General features: G+C 38.5%; 1 protein-coding gene across 1 annotated transcript; it reads left to right on the top strand.

The window, feature by feature from the left end:
- Positions 1 to 14279: 14279 nt before the first annotated feature.
- Positions 14280 to 21510, top strand: smad6a (SMAD family member 6a). The gene is made up of 4 exons (XM_051899704.1): positions 14280 to 15672; positions 16772 to 16828; positions 16970 to 17047; positions 20727 to 21510. The coding sequence occupies exons 1-4, from the start codon at positions 14979 to 14981 to the stop codon at positions 21266 to 21268; spliced, it is 1371 nt and encodes a 456-aa protein (XP_051755664.1). The 5' UTR covers positions 14280 to 14978; the 3' UTR covers positions 21269 to 21510.
- The last annotated feature ends 2662 nt before the right edge of the window (positions 21511 to 24172 follow it).

Below are 24172 nucleotides of genomic sequence, written 5' to 3'. Positions count from 1 at the left end.
GTTGTAGGTATCCTAATATATTGTGTCTGTTTTGACTCATTTGCAGTGCAGATATCACTTTGTCAATGCACAATGTTCTTTCTTGTGCCTTTTTGCTTGGTCTATATTACAGAAAGATGATCTCACCAGAAAATAGCTGCGAGGCTTAAACGCAAACTCTTTCATGTCTGACAAGCTATTTCAGTATGATTATCAGGGAAATCTTGATGGTACATGCCACTTTGCAGCGTGGCGTCTTGTTTCAACATGTTTTGGTCTTTTAGTCAACAAAGAAGGGAAATGCCTGGGGAGACTGCATGCTCAATGCTAATGGCATATCTATGTTTGAAGGAATTTCTCCATTATCTGATAACAATATCTGATAGGCACCAAAAGTGGTTTTACTGGGGCACTTTTGCTATAATGCCACTAAAATTTCCTTGATCACTTTGATGTGAAATCAGTGACCATTTCAATACATTCTAGTTTTGCACTCATCAGTATGGGGCTGTACTGGATGGTTTGTACAATAACAAGAACTAGTTTTACTAAGCAGTTATCATTATTTTCATGTACTTTTATTGGTTACTTTTATGTGAGTTTAAAAGTAGAAAACTCATAGCAGTTTCAGAACAAGCATTTCCAGATACTCATGTTACTATTCGGCATGTAAATATTGCCATGAGATCCTAAAGGGGACCTATAATGCCCCTTTTACAAGATGTAATATAAGTCTCTGGTGTCGTGAGAATGTGTCTGTGAAGTTTCAGCCAAAATACCCCACAGATCATTTATTATAGCTTGTAAAATTTGACCCTATTTGGGTGTGAGCAAAAACATGATGTTTTTGTGTGTGTCCCTTTAAATGCAAATGAGCTGCTGCTTTTGGCCGCTTTCCAGAAGAGGGCCTCTTTAGTTGCTCAAACAACAAAGCTGGAAAATCCACATGCAGCCAAAATGACGATTGTCAGTAACGGTATTCAGCCTTACATTGTTCAAACCGGAGTCGGACAGTGATGGAGAGTCTCAGGAAGAAGTTACAACTTATAGAATGCATCTGGGCGTTTCTGACTGGTTAGTGGATATGTAGTTGTTGTGGCGTTGATTCAACTCGTCGACTAGCATGTGCGGTCATGTTAATCTTTTGTGCAAATCCAGCACTGAATTGACCCTCGTTTGTGAAGCAGTCCGGTGTAAAATGATCAGTGTTGCCAATTGACCGTTCGCAAAGACCCGCCCCCTTTAGTTACTGTTGCTACATCCGACAAGCCATGCTGCTCTCATGTTCTCACGCAGTGAAAAACACATTGCGAAGCAAAGAGGACACCGACAACGCATCGACAGACAAGACAGAGCACGTTACTTTTGATATGAAACAAAGACTCAAAGAAATTTAAACAATAAATACCGTGGCTCTTTAATGTGTCATGACAGATCGCTGTAGAGACTCAGTTCCAGCGGCCCGTGAACCGAACATCTCTTCCTACCAGTTCATTTATAGCATCAAATAAACATGAATGAACATCAGAATGAATGTTGTTTCAATCACATAAAGAGGTCAGTACACACCATTTTCCAAGTTCAAGTCCACCGATGTTAATGTTGTCGGACAAAATGGCGGACTCTGCGTTATGATTGGTTAGATCGCCTGTCAATCAAACTCCCGGCGAAGGGTCAACTGTTTTCAGTTGAAAGTAGCTAAAACTGGTTGCTAAATGTCGCTTGAAGATGTCATACTGGCTAGTCCACTGATCTATATTAATTTAAATATAGATCAGTGGGCGAGTCACAGATTCTAGATAAGGTTTGTCAAAGAAGTTGCTAGACTTGTTGCTAGGCTTTTGAAAAACGTCTCAAATGGGGTGGGAAAGTCGCGCTAAATTGGCAGCACTGAAAATGATGGCATATAACATCACTCTACTACAGCAACTCTTCCTCTTCTCTAAAGCAGCCCAACATGGCCTCACCCCCTTTGTTGTGTGTTTCCGGGGGGCAGGGTTTATGTAAATTTTGGGTTTGTGAGGTCACCAATCTGGGAAGAAGCTCGTTGGAGTCCCTACCAACCGTTTGTTGTAGTCCTTAAACAGAGAATTCTTTAAAAGAAATATCTCCCTTTGCGTTGAACTTCGAGCATAGTAACTTTGCAGTCGTTGTTTATGCTGTAACAGCAACATTACTCACTAACTAAATTTAAAATTAAGTTAAATCATAATTAACCACCCCTTTAACATCAATATTGCATTCATTGCAGTAGTGTTCATCAAGGCTCTTGTTTGAATTCTCATGATAGAGACTCATGGACTCATGTCTAGGTGGACGTCCAGAGGCTTTGACCACAGTCAATAACAAAGAGCCCTGGAATCTTTTGTCTGTTGTCCCAGGCCCTGGTATGAACTCAAAGCTTGGACAGGCCACCACTGTGGCCACCTGTGAACCACAATTATCACCAATGCTCGCACACATGCACACTGGACCAATTAAGCATCCCGTGCACTCTCCTCCATTCAGCCAGCACTAACATCTTTGCAGTGATGCCAGGACTGACTCCCTCACATCCCGCTCACTCATCAATAATGACTCTTTTGAGCAATGTGTGTGTATGAGCTGAGAGATATTTAAAGGGTTGCCAAGTAATTACCCAAACAACACATTTCCTGCTATTCAGATTTCGAAAAATTACTTCTAAATCGTGTCAAGATTTATTAGACGACTTTCAGGAATACTTGATTCTGATTGGTCAGTAGCGGCACTCAGTGGTCAGATATTTCAGAAAGTGATAACAAATTTTCACAGCAGTTAAATCTCTCCTAAAGTTTGTTTTCATATTTTTTTAAATAATATAATGTACATTTATAACACTGTATTTTGTGTTGTATATACTGCCATTGCACAAAACTAGTAAACACTGCTGCAAGGCGGTTTCTAATACAGCTGCTAAGGTACACTCTTAGAAAAAAACATGTTCAGTTGGGTTCAATACAGAACCCCAGAGTTCTTGACTCAATTTTAAAGAACACTTTATGCCAAAAAAGGCTCTATATGAGGAGAAATGTCTTAAATGGTTGCATAATAGTTTCATGTTTAATGGGTTAATTTCTTTTTCAATTGAAAAGTTTGTTTAAGAGCTGTTTAATTCATAAAATGTATTAAATTAAAAAATAAATTAAAACAAAATTAGTTCATTAAAATTAAATCCATACAATCATCCCATGATGAGAACCCCTAAATGATTCTAAAAAGTGAAGCACCTTACAGAGCCCTTTAAGGTTCTCTATAGAACCTTTTCTTCTAAGAGTGTGATTATTCAACATATTTCTCTCATCTGACTGCCTTAATCCAACTATCTATATTTTTCAGACGCCATATTAGGTGTTATTTTTATTTTATTTTTTTAGCTTAACTGTCAAAGGCAGAGAAGGAAACATTTAAGCTACCTTGAAAATCCATCAAATGAAGGTAGTCTATCTCAGTAGACAAGATGTGACATGATCTTTTTTTACTTTTTTTTTTTCTTTTCTTTTTGCTTAGTTTTTTGAGTTGTTGTGATTATTGTTTTACTGTTGTTAAAAAAAGCCTAACCAGGGACTGGGGCTGCAAATTAGCCTTTGGCTAGAAGCCTGTATGTGGAGCATCGGCTGCTTGAAATTGTAGCAATGTTATACTGCATTGTCCCTGTCAAATAAACTAATAAATAAATAAAAAATCACTGGATTCTGACATGCTTTGCCTATCTACCTCCTTATGCTGCCTACAGAGGAAGCTTTTTTTAGCTTGCAGACGCAGCCCATGTGTCACATATCACACTCGTGTGCTCTTGATTAATTCATACAAACGCAACTGGCAGCACTTTGTGTCTGAGTTATCGATTGTTGTGAAAATGACCACAGAGGACTTAAGTACTGTAATATTGTTGACGTGTTCATTTTGTCAGCGATAGTCCGATTGATTTGTACATTGTAGTGGACTATTTTTTTTCTTGGTGGAAGATTTAAAGGGTTAGTTCACCCAAAAAATTAAATTTCTGTCATTAATTACTCAGCCTCATGTCGTTCCAAACCCGTAAGACATTCGTTCATCTTCATGTTTTTTATGAAATCCGAGAGCTTTCTGGCCTCCCTATACACAGCTATGTCACAACCAATTTCAAGGCCCAGAAAGGTAGTAAAGACATCATTAAAATAGTCCATGTGACTACAGTGGTTCAACCTTAATGTTATGAAGCGAATACTTTTTGCGCAAAAACTAAAATAATGATTTTATTCAACAATTTCTTCTTTCTTCCCTTTCATTCTCCTATGCTGTTCACATTGTAAACACAGTGCACCGCTTCTGGCTTCATAACATTAAGGTTGAACCACTGTAATCACATGGACTATATTAACAATGTCTTTACTACCTTTCCAGGCCTTGAAATTGGTTGTGACATTGCTGTGTATAGGGAGGTCAGAAAGCTCTCGGATTTCATCAAAAATATCTTAATATCTGTTCCAAAGATGAACGAAAGTCTTGCAGGTTTGGAACGACATGAGGGTGAGTAATTAATGACAGAAATTTCATTTTTGGGTGAACTAACCCTTTAAGGTAGAATTTACAGTACAGGAGGTAAATAATTTCAAACTCAAGACAATTTTCATATCCATTCATGTTATGTCGCCCTTATAAAATATACTCATATTCTATCAATCACTGATACATATAATGAGCTTTATAACATTTAATGTACTTGAAAATGTTTCAAAGCGAGTGAGACATCACATCAAAGATTGTGAGTGGGATTTGCAGCCTGTCAGGGCAGCATCTGAGTTTTAACCCCACCTCTGCATACAAGGCCACTGTCTGTTTCCAATTAAGAGTGGAGGCTGGAAAACAGCCTTTAAAAAGGGCCTGAGCATGTTTGGATGTTTACATTTCAGTCCTTCCCTTCAGCATGGAGGCTGCTTAGAGGCTAGGCAGAAGAAACAGCCCAAAAGCAGCTAGGAGTTTTTAAAGTCTCAGTACTCAGTTACCAGAGTCCTGCGCCACCCACTGAGCCCCTGATCCTATCAAACACAAACACAGGCAAAAGTGGTTTACTCAATAACACAGGCATGCCATAGCCTTCTGCCTGGCTGCAGAGATATGCACTACCAGGTCATTTCCAATCCTCCATACTTATTTCATGCTTCTTCAGGGTTTTTGTGTGTGTGTGGAATTGCAAAAGCTGTTGTTTTGGCATTAGTTTTATTTTTAGATGGTGCTAAATATTTTTCCAATGCATAAATCCCCAAGATAATAAACAGTTTATGATTTTAGATTTAATTTGATTCATGCATGAAATCCATTGAATTAATTAGACATGTTTTTGCATTATTTGTTATGAATACAATTTAAAAACCAACAGTTCTAGCAGCCATGCTTCATTCTCCTATATAAAATTTAGCAATACTGTGTATTGCCTTCGTTCCGGAAAGAGCGCTTTGGGCAGTTTTGGGAATAATGTGTTGCCTTCGTTATGGAAAGAGAGCTCTGGACAGTCTCTGGCCTGCTCCAAAAGCGCTTATACTGACCCCATTATGGGCGTATAAATGTGGATGCTTAAATTAGAGCTGGTCTGCATTCACATGCCATTGCCAATCCCAGCTATGGACTGTGAGAGGGACCATGAAGCTGTAATCTAGAGTTTATGTGTGTGTGTGTGTGTGTGTGGTGTGCCAGTCACGGGCCCAGGGAATAAAACTGAATGCAGTTCATCTCAGGCACTTGGAGTGACTTGAAACTTGCCAGTGCCACCATCTTATGAAACATAAATTTATAATAAAAATAAAAACATTGTAGTGATTTTGTACAAGCAAATGTAGCATGCGTATATAGAAGCATATGTGCATATTAGAGAAGAGAAGGAGAGAGGAAAATATAGTGAAACATAGTTCATGCATGTGAACGTTGTTCTTTCACAGTTGGAGTCAGTATATTTTGCCCTGGATGAGTCAAGGTCCAAACCATGCACTAGACTATATCATAATAGAAAGGCCAGTCTGTCTGGACCAAGATTTCTTTTAGATAGCTCATATTTGGATTTCATGTGAGAACTGGCCCTGAACCTACTGATAAAGCTTTATCTGTCATGCTCCACCCTGGGCCATTCAATGTATGTCTGTTCTTATCTCACATGGATGATAATTATATGATAGGCTACTGCTCTATGTCACGGATGCAGGCAAAGGAAAATGATTAAAAAAAGAAATGCTTGAAAGGGAAAAAAATTTCGTAGAGAAGATTTGATTAGTTGTGTGAGATGTAGCAGAACGGAAACCCTCTTTTTATTCATACGAAGATGGATAAACTGTAAAGAATGTGCAGTTGTTACTTTGCAGCCACTTCTGCCTGATTTGACTCTTAAAAAGCATTGCATTGATGTATTCAGGGCAAACTAATTCAGTAATATAAAATCATTCTTTGACCTGAATAAAAATGGCTAATTTAGATGTTATGAACTTTTTGATGAAACTTGACAAAAAAACATTGTATCTGTAAACCTCTCTTCTGTATTTCACACGTTTCTGCCTCAAATTCTCTCTCTCTCTCTCTCTGCTCAGAGTCAGGCAGGGACAGGAAATTGAGAGCTGATCTGGTAGTGGTCTGGCCTCCCAACCTTAAACTGCAGAACCGCTCGTCTTTGAAGTTGAGAGAAGAATCACATGCAATTACTTGCGATATAAACCACGTTCTTCAAAAACAGATCCCCTCTCTCTCCTTCTTTCACTGAGGGCTTACTTTTTTTTTCTCAAGAATTATGAACTAGTGGGAGAGTCGTTGACTCGCCAAATGCTGGGAATTCAATATACAGTAATCAGGGAGAAAGATTTAGAAACAGTTGAATGAATCACACCATAAAAACATCCCACACATTTTCTCCAGAAACATGCAGAAAAAACACAAACACACAAATTCAATGAATTCATTACCCATAATAGTTATTCCCTATATACATTCAGTAACTTTCCCTTTGTCTTTACTTTTAGCCTTTTTTAGAAATATGAAACTGTCACACATTTATGCCCAGTATTCTTGTCTCTCTGAAGACCAAGCTGGGTATATATTGTCTGAGTCCAGCAAGTGAAGAAGTGGAGAACTTCCTCAGGAGAGAAAGAATGCAAAGTATTCCCCAGATGACCATAGTACACAATCAGAGAAGAGGAAGAATAGAGAAAAGTAAGTCTCTCTCTGTCTCTCTTTCCATTCCCACCCTTTTTGAAGCATAATATAGAGGGTTTGCATAATGTTGTTTTATTTGTGTGTTCTATTAAATAGTAACCTTGGCATGATTGTGATGTGTGGCGCTCAAAAAGCATTCAGGGGGACCATGTTTATTTAATCCTGACAATCACTCCTTTGGCAACTGCAAGTCCACAACCCCCAAATCCACCTTCATTTCTTCTATGGAAATTACATTTTAAACTTCATTATTAGTTCCACCATTAAGGACATCAAGCCAAATATGTTTATTTCATTCAAAGATTATATATGAAGTATAATTTTGAGGAACGTCTGGGCTTTAGCATGTTATTCCTGTTGGTTTTCCTGTGTGACTTTTATTGATCAATACTGTTAAAATACTGTTTTGCACTGCCAAAAAAAAAAAACAAAACAAAAAAAAAACAACTTGTTTTCAGACAATACATATATTGAAGTAAGTTTATTTTCTTTAAACCACTGGAATTTTTTTTTTTTTTTTTTACTTTACAGCATAATAATAATAATAATAATCTTTATTTTCTATAGCGCCTTTAAATGTACATCTCAAAGCGCTTTACAGAAACAAATAAAACAACAAAGATACACCACACAATATAAAGATTAAAGTTAAAGCGACAAAATAAACTATAAAATAAGCACAATGAAGAATTACAATTATTCAATTAAAAGCTACCCTAAAAAAATGAGTTTTAACCTGAGATTTAAAAATGCCCAAGAGATTTAGCTTGCCTTATCTCAAGCGGTAAAGAATTCCAAAGTTTTGGAGCTAGTGAAGAAAAAGCCCTATCTCCCATCAATCTTAAACGAGTTAAGGGAACAGTTAAAAGACCAGTTTCAGAAGAACGAAGGTCACGGGTTGGAGTATAGGGAATTAAAAGCTCGGTCAAATATTGAGGTGCCAGCCCATGTAAGGCCTTGTAGGTAAGCATCAAAATTTTAAAGTCAACCCTAAACCTAACGGGGAGCCAATGCAAGAACTCCAAAACGGGAGTAATATGATCTCTTATCTTAGTTCTAGTAAGGATTCTAGCAGCCGAATTTTGCACTACCTGCAATTTGTTTAAGGTAGCTTTTGACACCCCAGCCAACAAGGCATTACAGTAATCAATACGGGAAAACACAAAAGTTTTGATCAATCTCTCAGCAACAGTAAACGACAGCATTGGACGCAATCTGGCAATATTTCTAAGATGGAAGAAAGAAGTTTTAACAGTATTCTGGACATGTGGCTCAAACGTTAAATTGGCATCAAAAACTACCCCTAGATTCCTCAATTTTGTTTGAAACTCCACATTTGGTTTCACAACCATCAAGCGTTAGATTGACCAACCCAGCTTTGCGTAGTTGGTGGGGTGAACCAACGAGCATAATCTCAGTCTTTTCACTGTTAAGACAAAGAAAATTTTCTGTCATCCATTCTTTCATCTTAGAAATACATTCAGAAAGAAAATCAACAGGCACAGTCTCATTAGGTTTAAAATGAACGAATAAGCATAAGTCTATTGAGAAAACTTAAACAATTGGTTTTTAAGTATGCTTAGTTTGACTGGAAAACAAGACAAAAATATGATTAATAAAATGATTTTTTTCAGTGTACTAGTGATAATCATAGTATTAAATAGTGAATAGTGATAATCACTATTTAAAGGACAGTGTTTTTCTGTGAAGCATTCAGGATGTTGTGTGCTATGATACAGCGCGCAAAAAGAGAGCCACACGGGATCAGTTTACTCACAGATCAATGAATGTTCAGTCCAAAGACACTACAGTGTTTTAAGAGTACCTCAATGCCTCAAAAGTAATTTTTGAGTAATTTAGCTAACATAATGAAGTTGACAGTGAAAAAAACCCAAAAGTTTTCTTTCTTTCTTTTTCTTCTTTTGTAGAGGAGCTCAGTTCCTCTGTTTTTCCTGCTCCTGTGTCAGTCTAAATCAGAGCCAAAAACACACACATTTTTGGTAAACTTATACTCAACATTGCTTTCAAAGAAGAGGGTTCTTCCTGAAAGAAGAAGCTTTTCCCTTAAATCTCCTTTCTACTCTGTCTTTCTTGCTTATCTTTGAGGAAAAGTTCCTCTGACCTCTGGCCAGACTCACACATTTCTCAATCAGGCCCATGTTTCCTCACCTCGGTGTTGTGGATCTTGCTTATTCAAGGACGAAATACATGTGAGTTCAGCCAATCTATTGTTACCATTTTGACCGGAGTTCAACTTTACATTAAAGGGTTAGTTCAGCCAAAAATGAAATTTCTGTCATTAATTACTCACCCTCATGTCGTTCCAAACCCATAAGACCTTCGTTCATCTTCGGAACACAAATTAAGATATTTTTGATGAAATCCGAGAGGTATCTTAACCACCAGTCACATGGACTATTTTAACGATGTCTTTAGTACCTTTCTGGACCTTGAAAGTGGTGGTTAAATTGCTGTCTATGGATGAGTCAGATACCTCTCGGATTTCATCAAAAATATCTTAATTTGTGTTCTGAAGATGAACGAAGTCCTTACGGGTGTGGAACGACACGAGGGTGAGTAATTAATGACAGAATTTTCATTTTTGGGTGAACTAACCCTTTAAGATTTAAGTTTATAGAGAGAATAAGCCATCATAATAGCTGAATAACACTGTGTTTTGAGCAATGTAAAAAAGCCTCACATACAGTAAATTAAAGAAAAGTATCTTAGTGAAACATAATCATAATCACTGGGGAAGTCAAGGAGCATTAACTCAGTCAGACGGTCGCTATAGCAGTGCATGAGCGCTGATGAAAAGCACCAGCAGAGAGGCCCTGTGGGTGTCTGGTCAGTTGACAGTGAGACAAAGTATGTGTAGCTGCTCAGCCTGGGAGAACAAGTGTGTTTGTGTATGGAACTGAAGCCCTTATCTCCAGCCTGTACTGACGCCATAGTCTTCCTGTCTCAAATCTCCTCCATTGATTTACTCTCTCCACTCTGCCTCTCCACCCCTCTTTCTCTATTTCTCTTTCTCGATCTCTCACTTAATTCAGCTCACCCCGAGGAGCCCTGCTGGCTCCTGGACTAGTCTTCTCCCTTTTCCGTCCTCTTTTTCTCTCTCTGCGTCTCTCCCGGAGATTAGATGTAGTCTTTGTACCCACTGACGTAAATACCGGTTGGCACAGATGCACGCAAAGTCTATTACTGTTGATGGGACACGCCTGTCTCTGGTTATGCAGGTTTACTGATGAACGCAAACTGATGAACTTGTAATCTTCATATCTGTCTGTCTGTGTTTGTACATCTCTGTCTCTGTTTTTCTTTCTTTTTTTCTCGGAAGCATACTTCAATCTCAGCAGAGGTCCACCGTTGCTCACGTTTTGACTGGTGTTATTGTAATCATTTAGTCTTGTGTGCCACTGTGAAGATAATAGTTCTGGAATGACTTGGCATAAGATAACTTCATTTCCATCGACTGTGCTGCACAAATGCATAGTGAATTACACACTAAGTGAAGTAAACTCTTTGTTTACTCACACAAGTAAGAGTATGAGCTCTATCTCTCTCTATCGTCTAGAAGTTTATGGCCTGCTCCGTCGGCGCCAGGCGCTCTGCGACTAGACTAGACTACAATCAGCTACAGCAACAGAGTGGCCTGATCTCACTGAGTTTCTCTCCCTTTCCTCTGTTTTCAGCCTACTTCCTTCCTCGGGTTCTCAGATATTCTCTTTTCCTCACAGAGGCAACAACAGGCATGCTTTAAAAAACACACTAAATGAATGGAAGGAGTCAGCTTTGCAATGCAAAGACAAAGAGGAAATAATCTTTGAATTGCATGCTTTTCAGATATATGTTGTTTAGCTATACAATAATTAAAATATAGATTATGAGGGTTTTTTTTTTTGGAAACAAAGAAGTTTTGGTACATACATACATACATTCCATGTAATTTAATTGCTGGCTTAAGTAAAATAAAAGTGACAACCTGCAGTAATAAGTTTTGCAGTGATGAGACTTTCTGACCACTTTTATAACAATAGTGAGGTCTGGTCTAGCTTTTCAGTTACTCTTAGTTACAATGCAGGTTACATTGTTATGCCAGTAAGTGGCACCAAGTAGCCTAACTGTCACTTGAATAATTCACTAAACTGATTCATTTAAAAACTCTGATTCATTCATGAGCAAAGCAAGTGACTGCATGAGAGAGTCGTTTGAATCATTGGTCATTGAATCAAAACAATTGACCCTTCGCCGAGAGTTTGATTGACAGGCGATCTAACCAATCATAACACCGAATCCGCTGTTATGTCCGACAAAGCAGTCAGGGGAGATAGTAGATTAACATCGGTGGACTTGAACTTGAAAAATTGCGTGTACTCGCGTCTTTCCGTGGTTGAAACAACATTCCTTCTAATATTCTTTCATGTTTATTTGATGCTATAAATTAACTAGAGGGAAGAGATGATCGGTTCATGAGCCGCATGAAATGAGGCACTACAGCAATCTGTCACAACACATTAAAGAGCCACAAAAACAGTATTTATTGTTTAAATTTCTTTAAAATTTACAATATTTGAAATTTGAGACTTTGTTTCATATCAAAAGTAACCTGCCTTGTCTTGTCTGTTGATGCGTTATCAGTGTCCTCTTTGCTCTGCGATGTATTTTTCACTGCGTGAGAACATGATGTGTGGCGAGAGATTGGCATGGCTTGTCGGACATCGCAACAGTAACTAAATGGGGCGGGTCTTTGCGAACGGTCAATTGGTCATTGAATCATTAACTGTACCGATTCGTTCAAAAACACTGAATCATTCAGGGATGAAATGCCACAAAAGTGTGTTGTGGCTCTGTGGTGGCTTTCTTTGATACAGTTTTCAGTGTCGCAGCAAACGTGCAAAATAATGCATCTAAAATGTAAGTTACTCAATTTTAACTACTGTTTTTTTAACTGTTATATAATAGCTGGTATATAATGTGCCTCCTTTAATAATTCTCAAAATGGCCTACACATTGTCATTTATTATCTGTGGTGATGCTTTATGGCCGTAACAAGCTCTAGCTCATGAAATATTGCTAGGAAGAAACTCATAAATCTGGTTAAAACTCATATAATCAAAAACACTGAAATTATTGCGACAATTTAAATGAGTGGAAACAGAGATGTTGGTACGGCAAAATGATGAAACATTTATACAGTGAACGTTTCCAAACAGTAAAAGTAGCCATTATATTACAATTTTCAGCAAAGTAGAAGAAAATTTCACATTCTGCTTTTGTTAAGGATATTCCTTTTTTTTTATATATGCACATACTCCTGCCACGTAGAAACATCTGTCACATTTACACAGCAGACATTCATTTAAGTCTCTGGCTGTCTCCTTGTCTTCACCATAAATGAGGTTTTCCTTGCCGAAACTCTGTTTTGACTTCCAGAATCTTCCACAGGAGACAGATTACACTGCTAATGTCTGTCTGTGGCTACGACTTCCTGCTACCATAGACCACACCAGCAGAAACAAATCAGGACCTTATAATACTGCTAAAACATCTTTACATTGTCTAATTGTGCATTTAATTTATTTGGAGATATTTTCATAAACTTAAGCCATCTAAGCTCAACTCAATTCTTATTAGTCATACTCACCCTCTGAATGTTTTTTTTTTTTTACTTAGTTTTTGTCTCTCTAGAGAATTTGAGCAGTATCCACTGAATCTAGCGCCATCCAGTATGGAGTATGGACCCAAGGAACGGCCTTGAGGGGATGTGAGTGCCGTCCTTTCTGTCTCGCACTGTCTCGCCTCTCTCCCTAAAGTCCATTAAGAGTAAGGGGCTTGTTGACATGCTATTCCTGTTGGGTCTTGCTAGACCTCATCAACAGGACCATGTCTGTCCGGACTGGATGGACTGGGGTTATTTTGGGTGGTGCTTTGGTGCTGGTCTCTCTGTCTCTGCTCCAGACCTCTGCTGATAGATTATCTAAGAGACTTCATGGGAGTAGCTGCAATTATTAGCCTGACGCCAGGCTACAACAGTTATCACCCCCTTTGATAAGTGAAGAGAGAAAGCCTAAGGATTCTGCCACTGAAGTAGGAGCGGAAGAGCAAATGCAGTTTGCTCTTGATGCTGACAATTTGAAAAAGTTTGCAAGATTTACACAACAGGGGCAAAATCTTCATCGTTATAAATGTCTGTTAAGTATGCTAAATATCATTTACCAGTGCAGAAAAAATAATGCTTAGGCTAATACAAATTGCAAATTCTCAAAGTATTAAAGAAATATCACATGCCAGATTTCTGATTTCTTTCAGATTTCACACACGTATACACACACACACACACACACACAATGGGTTTTCATGTTGTATGGGGACTTTCCATAGACATAATGATTTTATACTGTACAAATACTCTCTCCCCTAATCCTAAACCATCACAGAAAATTTTCTGCATTTTTAGATTTTCAAAAAACATCAGTTAGTATGATTTATAAGCTGCTTTCCTCACAGGGACAGGGATTTTGTATATTGCCATCCTTGCGGGGGCATTTTGTCCCCATAAAGTATACCAGAACCGCGTGTGTGTGTGTGTGTGTGTGTGTGTGTGTGTGTGTGTGTTTGTGTGTGTGTGTGTGTGTGTGTCAAACACAAAAATCTATGTAGAATAAACTATTAAAGTGTTAAAATGAATCAAGTGAATTGGTCTTGCGGTTATTTAAATAAAAAAATATCTCTATAATAATAACTACAGCTAATAAAATAATTAGTAGTAGGCTAGTTGTATTTATATTATAACATTTTTATATTTATCATTTCTATAAATAACAAAATAAAATGAATGATGCATTGATTTTTATTGTTCCCCAAAAAAGACTATTTTTATTTATTCATTTTGTAATCTGAGTGTCTTATTTGTCTAAGATACTGCCACTTTGAGAAGCTGGCAGTTTGTAATACGTTTTTATCACAATCATTACAGCACTAACATTTTGGTGTCCTGTCGCTGGCACAGCGCGCGCGCGCGCGCACACACACACACACACACACACACACACACACACACACACACACACACAGAGGTACATGTTGCTCCTTTAAGAGTTCGGAAACTTGATACTGTGTTTGCGCAACAATCAGCGCGGCTCGCAGCCGCCAAAGTGTCTAGACGAGCACATGATGGGAATCAACCAATGGCTCCACTGCTCTCCTCAGGGGCCCCGTGTGTGTGTATCTGAAGAAGAAAGAGAGTGAAACGGTGAAAGAAACCATCGAAGAATCCCATTAATCTCGCCCGAAACACGGAACGAAACCTCAAGACAGTACATGTCCGTCTATCCACCCGGAACGACCACTTTGCCGTCGCAACACGATCATTTTCTTCCGCGAGGAGCGAGTTAAACGTCAATAAGGATTATAGTGATATCCATTCATGTGCTCGGCGTCATTAAACTGCTGCAGAAGGTTTGCTTGAAAAAAGGGGTCTGTTTTGGAGATTATCGAAGATTTTTTCCCCCTGCATATTGTGCATTTCGCGTTGTTTATCAAAGTTTCTCATGTTGACGGGGAATGTTTACAGACTGGATGCACCGCTCCTCACTTAGGTCACTATCATTACAGCCATCCCTTTGCTACAGTGTTGATATATTGTAGCAGTGGAGTCTAATGTTGGGCTTTGCTCAGGCTCTGCTCGGCTGTGCATGTGAGCACAGATCATTGATGTCGGACAGCGAGCGCACGAGCGTTTGGAGTCTCCGCGGTTCTGACCAAACATAGAAAAAACGGATGCAAACTGTTTAAATTGTCGTATGTTCAGGACGAGACGCTCGGGTCTGGTTCGGCGACTCTGGAGAAGCCGTTTGGTCACCGCAGGTAAGGAGGGGGGCGATGGAGGTCCGGATGACTGGAGTGACAGCAACCCAGAGAAGATCCCCAGAACGGAATACGCACCGGGAAACAATGCGGACTCTTGCAGCAAACGCATAGAGGAACGCGGGGAACCGGGGGTCCTTATTGAACAGGATGGACCCCTCGACGAAGGGAGCGAAGGCAGGACGGTGACATGCTGTTTGTTTAAAGACCTCACCAGAGGCAGAAACCGACTCGCTTGTCGAGTGGAACATAGGAACCACAACAACTATAGCAGTTTGAGTGGCAGGGAACTGAAACATGGTGCCGTAACCGAGCAAGAACTCAAAAAGTGCACTTATGCGTTTCTCAAAAAGTTGAAAGAGAAGTCTCTGGATGTTTTACTGGAAGCTGTGGAGTCTCAAGGCGGGATGCCGAGTGGATGTGTTCTGGTTTCGCAGACTGAAGTGCGAATAGGAGGTCAGGTGGTGTCTCCACAGTACCTGTTGTGTCGACTCTTCCGCTGGCCAGACCTGCGGCTCTCCTCTCTCCTCAAACCGCTCTGTCACTGTCAGAGCTTCAGGGCAGAGGACAGCCAGACTCTCTGCTGCAACCCCCATCACTACAGCCGCCTCTGTGGACCAGTCAAAGATGGTGAGGAAACCCTGTGAATGTTTTTAGTCAAGACAAAAATGATTTTCTTGTTTACTTTGCTATGCATTTGAAGTGTAATAACAATATAATTTCAACCCTGCTGAAAAAAACAAATTGAACTTCTTTGCTGTTTTAGTTGGCCTTCCCACCGATCCAGGCTGGTCTGTTTAATGCTTTTAGATGAGTTTTGGGCACTTTTTGGAAGTAAAAAAATTTTACCCAAGCCAGGAGACCATCTTAAACCAGCTAAGACCAACTAGCTAAGACCAGCAAACCATCTTAGACTGGTTTAAGTGTTTCTATAGCATCAAATGAGGCAAAACAAAAAATGAAATCCTTCCTTTGTATTAATATAAATGTGATTTTTACTTGAAGCCTGGCTGAATTATAGGGAGGGGAGTTGGACAGTGATACTCCTGTTCAGGAAGTGGAATTCCCAACTAGAGTCCCTCTGGGATTCTCAATTTCTCTGCTCCCTCCCTATTCACAAAAACTCTACCCTAACATTGTGTATGGACAGTTGCAGACTGAGAACAGAATTTATTGAACAATAATCTTAGAAAGAATATAGTGTAAAAAAGTAGCATGCTGGTTTAGTGACTGCATAATACAGCAAAAATAAAAGTAGTATGACTTAATCTGTAGTCCTACAAGAGACTGAGTCATGCATACAAATGGTCACTACAGTCCAACACTAATGTCCTGTAAGTGGTTATTCGTTTTAAAGCAAAGTCTGATACAAGTGTTTTCCATATTTTTTCATTGGAAGATTTTATTCACTGTCAGCAAAAAAAAAAGTGTAGTGTTTCCACCCTGTGTAATAATGAGATTCAGAACAGGTCGCTTTTAATTGGATTCCATACATTCTTGGCACATGACACATTCATTGTCTTTTTGATGGATGCTCTTCTTCACCTGTAATTTCCATACCAGCTGGTAACATTCTCATTGGCTGTGCTGTAGAAACTGTGCCAAACGCTTTCGCAGTATTAGATCTCTAGTTGTAGGGGTCTGGTCATATAGGCGTCAGAGATGTGTTCAGTTTTAGAGGTATGCTCAATCAAAAGAAAACTCTAACTCAGTTCTCCCTATTTTTCAGACACACCACCTCCTCCGTACTCCCATCTATCCCCCTTACCAGAACACAAGCCACTGAGTAAGTAATTTAGCTTTCCTCAGTTTAAGTAAGCAAAGATTCCTTGAAATAAAGTATTATGTTAACTCTGTATGTCATGTTTTTTTTTTTTTTGCAGTCAAATGGAGAAAAGATTGAATTTTATGTCTTGTTATTTTGCAGATTCTTCCCTCCCAATGCTGCCTTACATAGAAACCGAAGCCACGCGTTCACTTTGTGGCATGTCGCACGACTATTCAGGTTGGTGTGCAAGTCTTCAGTAAATTAATGGCTTTAAATGGGGGAAAAAGTATTCAGTAATTACTGAGACTTCCTGGTTGATCCTGAAAACCAAATGACTTATATTAACACTACTGTTCAAAAGTTTGGGTTGCCATTTAAAATGTTGCAAAAGATTTTTTTCAAATCAGTGCTGTTCTTTTGAACTTTATATTAATCAAAGAAACCTGAATGGTTGCCACAGAAATATTAAGCAGGACATCTGTTTTCAACATGAATAATAAGAAGAAATGTTTCTTGAGCACTATATTAGAATGATTTCTGTAGGATCGTGAGACACTGAAAATTCAGCTTTACATCACAATTACATTTTTAAACAAATGGATAGAAAGGTATTTTATATTCTAATAATATTTCAAAATATTCCTGTTTTCACTGTATTTCTTATTTTTGTTAATCAACAAAGCATAATAGAAGAATCACAAACTTTTGACCGTTAGTGTATGCTGAATGTGATGCTTTGGTTTGGTCCTTGCTGTTTTCAGAGCTGCTAATTAGGATAACATGTCAAATGGCTTAGCTTATCCATGCTATTTTTGTTAGAACTGGTCAGCTAAGCATTCCTCTCTCTATCGTGCATATATAAAACTCCCAACATAAACTTTCTGTGCTTGTCCTACGGTTCTTGAAGAAGGAGCATGTTGTCTAAGTGCAGACATTAATTTGGTTGTCTCTTTCCTTTTATCTTTTGTTGTTCCTAGTCCAATTATGTTAATCATGTGGTTCATGGTTCTCTCTATTTCATCACTTCTGTGTTTAAAGATATTTTTTTAATATGATGAATACACTTTCCTCTGAAGATTGATTAACCTCAGTGTTGGCTTTCTCCAGTTTGAATATGATATCTAGATGAGCTTTATGCAAACAGCTAAAATTTCTTAGACGTCATCCACCAGCATTTCAGCACTAAGTCAAAATTAGATTATGAGCAACAATGGGCAGTCTTGTCAGGATGCTGACTGGGGGACTCAGGGCCTCCTGAGCTCTTATCAGCTGTGTGTCTTACAGCCCTGTGCTGATTATTACCCAGCATATAGAGCTCTGAAGACAAGGAACAAGATCCTCTTTTGGTGTGTCACATACGTTCTTTCCTCCATTATTTTCATGTTGTTGCTTCCTGCTGAGTTTTGCAATGCAAGCCCTGGCATAGCCAGCCAGTCGCATTTTAAAATAAGGTTTAAATTACAGGCCTCGCTGTGGCTTCCCCTCTTCCTGACAGAGCGCAGGCCAACACGCAATTTAACTAATGAAATCCTGCCTGTCTCTGCAGAGATTCTTTACAGATGTTGACAAAGAATGACTCTATCAATTGTTGGAAAATTATTTGCCCCTGCTTTTTAAGGGACACGCATGTTAAGGCTTTTTAGATCTAGTTTTTGCCTGATTTATTGTAATTACGTTTATGTGTGATTGTGTATGTCTGTCTACATATTTCTCTCAGTGTCTCCTCAGTATTGTGACAGGGAGAAATCATTTTGCTTTCTCATCCTGACACAAGCTGTTAGCTTCATCTTAAATAAGGATCAATATGCAGTCAATTCTCTTACCACAAATTCATCATCCAGAGGAATGAGCAACAAAATGACTTGCAAAAGAAAGACATTTCTGCAAATATGTTCCCCAGTGTAAGAATTTGTGCATCTATGCCTGACTGCCATATATTTCACTAAAAATTAAGCATAAAAGGAGGACAGTTCACCAAAGAATGAAAATTCTGTCATTATTTGCTCATCCTCATTCCAAAGAAATGACTTACTTTCTTCTTTAGAACACAAAGGAGTGATATTTTGAAGAAAGTATATGGGATCCAAAACAACATTAGATCCCGTTGACTTTTATTTTATGGATTTTATGGTTTTAAGAAAAAGTCAGAATATCCAAAGCTGCCTCACGACCAATTCGTACGTATTTTACGAGGTGGCTAATTCATACGATTTGTCTAAACCCCAGTGACGGGTAGGTTTAGGGGCGGGGTTAGGGGTAGGTAATTCGTATGAATTCATACAAATTTGGCAACTCGTAAAATGCGTACGATTTAGAAAAAAAACATACGAGTGAGGTTGTACAAATTCGTACAAATCAGCCACCTTGTAAAATACATACAAATTGCTGTGAGATCGGGCTGGAATATCTTCTTTTGTGTTCCACAGAAAAAAGTAAGTCATACAGGTTTGAAATGACATGAGGGTGAATGATGATAAAGTTTTCATTTTTGGGTGAACTGTCCCTTTAAGAGTGATTTCAGAAAATAGATTTAAATGCACAGAAAGAAAGATTGTTGGCTTACTTTTGGAGCCAAACAATTTAGACCACTGCTATTGTTCTAGAGCTGTGAAAATACTGGAAGTGTTCTAGAGTTCTCTGGCAGATCTTGTTGTGGCATTTCCATTATCAGCCCTCTAAGTTCCCCCACCACTCACTGGCTCGGTGGAAGGGTCTAATATGTGGAGGGAGATCTAATATTTGGCACAGCAGGACAGACAAGACTCCATCCTCTCCTCCCCCCCTCTCATTTTGTGGTGTTGGTTTAGGCTAGGCACACAAGCACCAAGAATGCTTTTGCAGGCACTAACAACTGTGCATGCAAAACAGTGCATACAAGTAACTTACTAAAGGAGAGATTCAAAGTTCCTGAAACCTCATTATCATACACAATAGCATTGCTTACATAATTAAACTAGGCAGCAAATATGTGATTTCCATGTCTTTGCATAAGAAACTTCAACATTAATGGGGCACTCTATTAAAATGATATTCCTCTTTCTGTCTTTTCCATGCACATGTGTGTTTTATGTGTTTGGAAGCACATACTAAGAACCAGAGAATCCAAGATAATAACAGTGCATTTCTGTACAAAACTTACTTCAGTAACAGCGTGTCCTCTGATGTCTGTTTGGGCCAGAGAGGTTTGAGACTGAGCAGAATGGGGGCACAGGCCCAGGGCTTTAGATCTTCTCTCTCAATAGAGCATGTGAAGCAAAATAATGCCATCAGTCTGTGTTTGAGTTAATCAGACTGGATAGGCTGGCGGCTGGGGGGTCAGGGGGTCACGAGCCTTCACTGAGTGGTCAGAGAGCTGAATGCTGGCCCTCGGAGGGGAAGAGGGGGCCCCAGTCGGCCCCGCGCAGGGAGAGAGGAATGCTGAGGCAGAAGCGGGGGGTGTTAGAGTCAGAGATGACAGATTTGGGCCTGTTAGTGGGGGTCGTTGCTTCTTCAGTTTCGAATCCTCTCCTGATAGGATTGGAGATTTAGAGTATGAATATGCTCTGTGTAACATCAGAAAGAATAAGGGAGCTGATATGAGAGTGGTCAAAACATTGACATTGCTTGTCACGACAGCACATTACAGTAGAAATAAGTGTGGTAATGCTTAGGAACACTCCGTTGACACACTAGTGGCTTTCAGAACTACAAAAACTTTCAAAACTACAACAACAACAAAAGTAATCTATTATTATTATTTTTTCCTAATCAGCCTAAACTTTTACCAAATAAAAAAACTAAATGTGAAAAATCATTTCTTGGATAAAAGACAAAAAAAAATTGGTATTCTGTTTTATATTGTGCTTTGTGTACTTTTTGTTTGTGTATTTTTTTTAAAATTCAAGTTTCATACCTTTTTTTTTCTCTCCCTCCTCAGATGCCAGTATGTCTCCATCCTCCGTGGCACAAAATCACTGGTGTAACGTGGCATACTGGGAGCTTCGTACACGCGTGGGCCGCCTGTACCCAGTTCACGACGCCTCTCTTAGCATCTTCTATGACCTACCTCAGGGTACAGGCTTGTGCTTGGGCCTGCTCCCCCTCTCTCCACGTTCCACCTCCGTCCAGCGCACCCGTGGCAAGATCGGACACGGCATCCTCCTCAGCAAAGAGCCAGATGGAGTTTGGGCCTACAACCGCAGTCAGCACCCTATTTTTGTGAATTCCCCAACTCTGGAGCATCACCCCTACCTAAGTTTGACTGTGAGGAGAGTCATGCCAGGCTACTCCATAAAGGTTTTTGACTATGAGAAGTCGTGCCAAATTCAACCCCCCAGCGATTTGGTGCACCTGGAAGGGCCGTACGACCCAAACAGTGTGAGGATCAGTTTTGCCAAGGGCTGGGGACCATGCTACTCCAGACAGTTCATTACATCATGTCCATGCTGGTTGGAGATTTTACTCAACAACCACAGATAACATATATATATATACGAACAAATGCAGACATATACATCATTCTTACCATATACTGCGCACACTCACTACAAATGCTCAGACAGCCACAATCCCAAATGTAATCTATCTAAATTTAATATAAAGTTTTATATAAACGTATTATATGAAATACTTGTAAATACGGAGTCATTTTTACAACAATTATTTATGTATGGTGCAATGTCTTTATGGATGGACGGAGGAAATAAAACAAAAGAAATGCACATTGGATTTCTGTGTGTTGAAATGTGCCATTGTTGGAATTTACATTGAGTCTTGTAGTAATGTACTACTTTGAATTGATACAGTCAGTGCAGTATATACAGTTGATGACAAACACATATGACTATTGTTTAGTAACCTAATGAAAATTTGAAAGAATATTTATTTTAATACAATGTGTAAAAAAAAAAGAAGGAAATATTTAATTTAATACAAAAAAAAAAAAAAAAGCAATAGATTTCAAAATAACTCATAGCACTGTTATTATATTAATATCAGCAGATTAATATCAGTGTTCAGGTGTTTTGTCTGTTTTTGCTGCCTTCTCTCAAATAAGGAATTGAGCAAAAGCTTTAATTTAATTTAATTTAATTTCACCCTTATTATCAATGCTGAGCTTACATTCATGAGTTTATCACTGGGTCCTTTGTCTTTGCTGACAAAGATTTGATGATTGGTTGAATTCTCATGAATAAACTATATAAATGTTATTGCATATCAAAAATTCCACTGTGAAATATGAGTCAAGGTTGTTATCTAGAGATCATTTAGCTCAAGGCTCAAGTATACTTCAGTAGAACAGGGAATGTAGAGATCGTCATACAATCTCAGATAGTTTCTGGAGAATTAAACTTTTGCATTCCTTTTTTTTTTTTTTTAAGTACAAAGTGAACTTTCCTATGCTCACACATCACATAAGTGTCACAGCTTTCCGTTTCCAGTGTTGCAATTCATCGGGGTCCAGTGAAGCTTTCTTTTAGTGCCGTTGTTTGTTCTAGAGGGCGACCGCGTAGTGGCTAGCTTACTCAGCAGTCTGCCTGGCCCCACCTCATCCCTTTTAAAACAGGACTCCCAGAAAGCAACATAGACATTATCCCTGCGCCATGCAGCCCCAGCCGCCCAGCTCCAGACGCATTCTTCAGTTCTGTGAACACCATATTATGACTGTGGAGACAGAAGAGAAAAACTAGCACCTTTGAACATTTATATCTGTGCAGGGAAACGGAAAAAATCATTCTGGAAACGGCCCCTGTGAATAGAGGCATTTGCATTTAGCATGTTTGTCTTCTTAAGAGTTGGTGCTGCTTTTCATGGAGGATTTGAATAGATTAAACCTTTTAAATCATCGTTGCGTTCTCACACATTTCTCAGGGTTCAGCGGTTAACGTGATTCTACGTAAAACAGCATAATCAACTCATAATATGGTCTGTTTTCATATGAATTTTTTTAGTTTATATCTCTAATTGATCTCATTTGTTACATTCTCGAAGCAGGATCTCTGTCTGAATGTTTCTGCGTGAGGTTTCTAGCCGTGGTGTTTTTAACTCCATGGTGGGCTGACCTCACAGTGAACTGGATTTCTGAGTGAGTGTGGTGATTTTGGCTCAGCCAGTGCTGCTCTAATTCAGTTTTAACCGCACCAGATCTCACCAGTTCGGGATTTATTCGTGCAACTTGCAAAGAATTAACTCAAATATTTGCCCTTTGTATATGTAAACAGAGATAATTTTAGTTTAACTATGACACGCTGTAAAATCAAACAATTGTCTTTTTTGAGATGCCTAATGTTATTAACTTGGTTTGGCGATCTTATGCTTTGAGCTGAAGATACATTCGAATATCAAGGCAGATAGCTGAAACAGATGAATTACAACACTAAATGAATTACAACACTAATTTTTTATATACTTCAGTTAGGAGATTTTACAGTGCAACAGTGACTAATCTTATAATAAATAATAATCTTTTTTTTTTTAATGAATGCATTATTGTTAAATCACACTGTAAAAAAAATCCCTGTAAAATTTACAGTAAAAAACTGGCAGCTGTGGTTGCCAGAACTTTACTATAAATACGGTAGCAACGTTTTAGGTTTTACGGGGCAGGCTTAGTTTACTGTCTATTTTACAGTTCAAAACCGTATAATTTAAAGGTTTATATTGTAATAATTACAGTTCATAACTGTTTATTTTACACACTGAAAAAAAATTCTATTAAATTTACGGTAAAAAAGCGTATTTCATTAACTGATATAATTTTAATTTACCAACCTATTGAAGTGCTAATATTTGTTTTCTACTTTTGTAATACACTGACAACCACCAAACACAGTGATGATGAGAGTCACATTATGAATCAAAGCTCATCACAAGCAGCTTTCCCACAAGCTGAGGAGGATAACACTAGGTGTCACAGGAGGACAACACAGTGTCATTCACACAAACACTAAACACCATCATGGTAACACACATGAAATTTTAAAAATGCAATAAACATTAATTTAACAACATTAGATGTAACATAAAACACTGATGTACATAACTGATTAGAAGAAACTAAGAAAAAAGAAGAAAATACATCCAATTTGAAGTGCCACGCAGGGAATTGTGGGAACGTCAATTTACGTTTTTTCACTGTAAATTATACAATGACTTATTTTTCACTTCCAAAAACTGTAAATTTAATGGTATTTTACTGTAAAATTACATTAAATGTACCGTTAGATCTATTACAGTTATTCACCATATATAGTACGGAAACTTTTTTTCACCGTAGCATTTTTACAGTCTTTTACCGTTAAAATCACAGCCATTTTTTTATACTGTAAAGTTTGTAAAGTTACTGCTTGTTGAATTCATGGAAAAAGCCTTTAAGGCTTAAAA

This window comes from Ctenopharyngodon idella, chromosome 7, assembly GCF_019924925.1.
Source record: "Ctenopharyngodon idella isolate HZGC_01 chromosome 7, HZGC01, whole genome shotgun sequence".
In the NCBI taxonomy this organism is placed as follows: domain Eukaryota; kingdom Metazoa; phylum Chordata; class Actinopteri; order Cypriniformes; family Xenocyprididae; genus Ctenopharyngodon; species Ctenopharyngodon idella.
This window is presented reverse-complemented; position numbering and strand designations above follow the sequence as displayed.

Coding starts and splice junctions, on each gene's coding strand:
- smad6a (XM_051899704.1), top strand. CDS start 14,979: ATGTTCAGGACGAGACGCTCGGGTCTGGTTCGGCGACTCTGGAGAAGC. Junction 15,673..16,771: donor CTGTGGACCAGTCAAAGATG/GTGAGGAAACCC, acceptor CCTATTTTTCAG/ACACACCACCTCCTCCGTAC. Junction 16,829..16,969: donor ACCAGAACACAAGCCACTGA/GTAAGTAATTTA, acceptor GTTATTTTGCAG/ATTCTTCCCTCCCAATGCTG.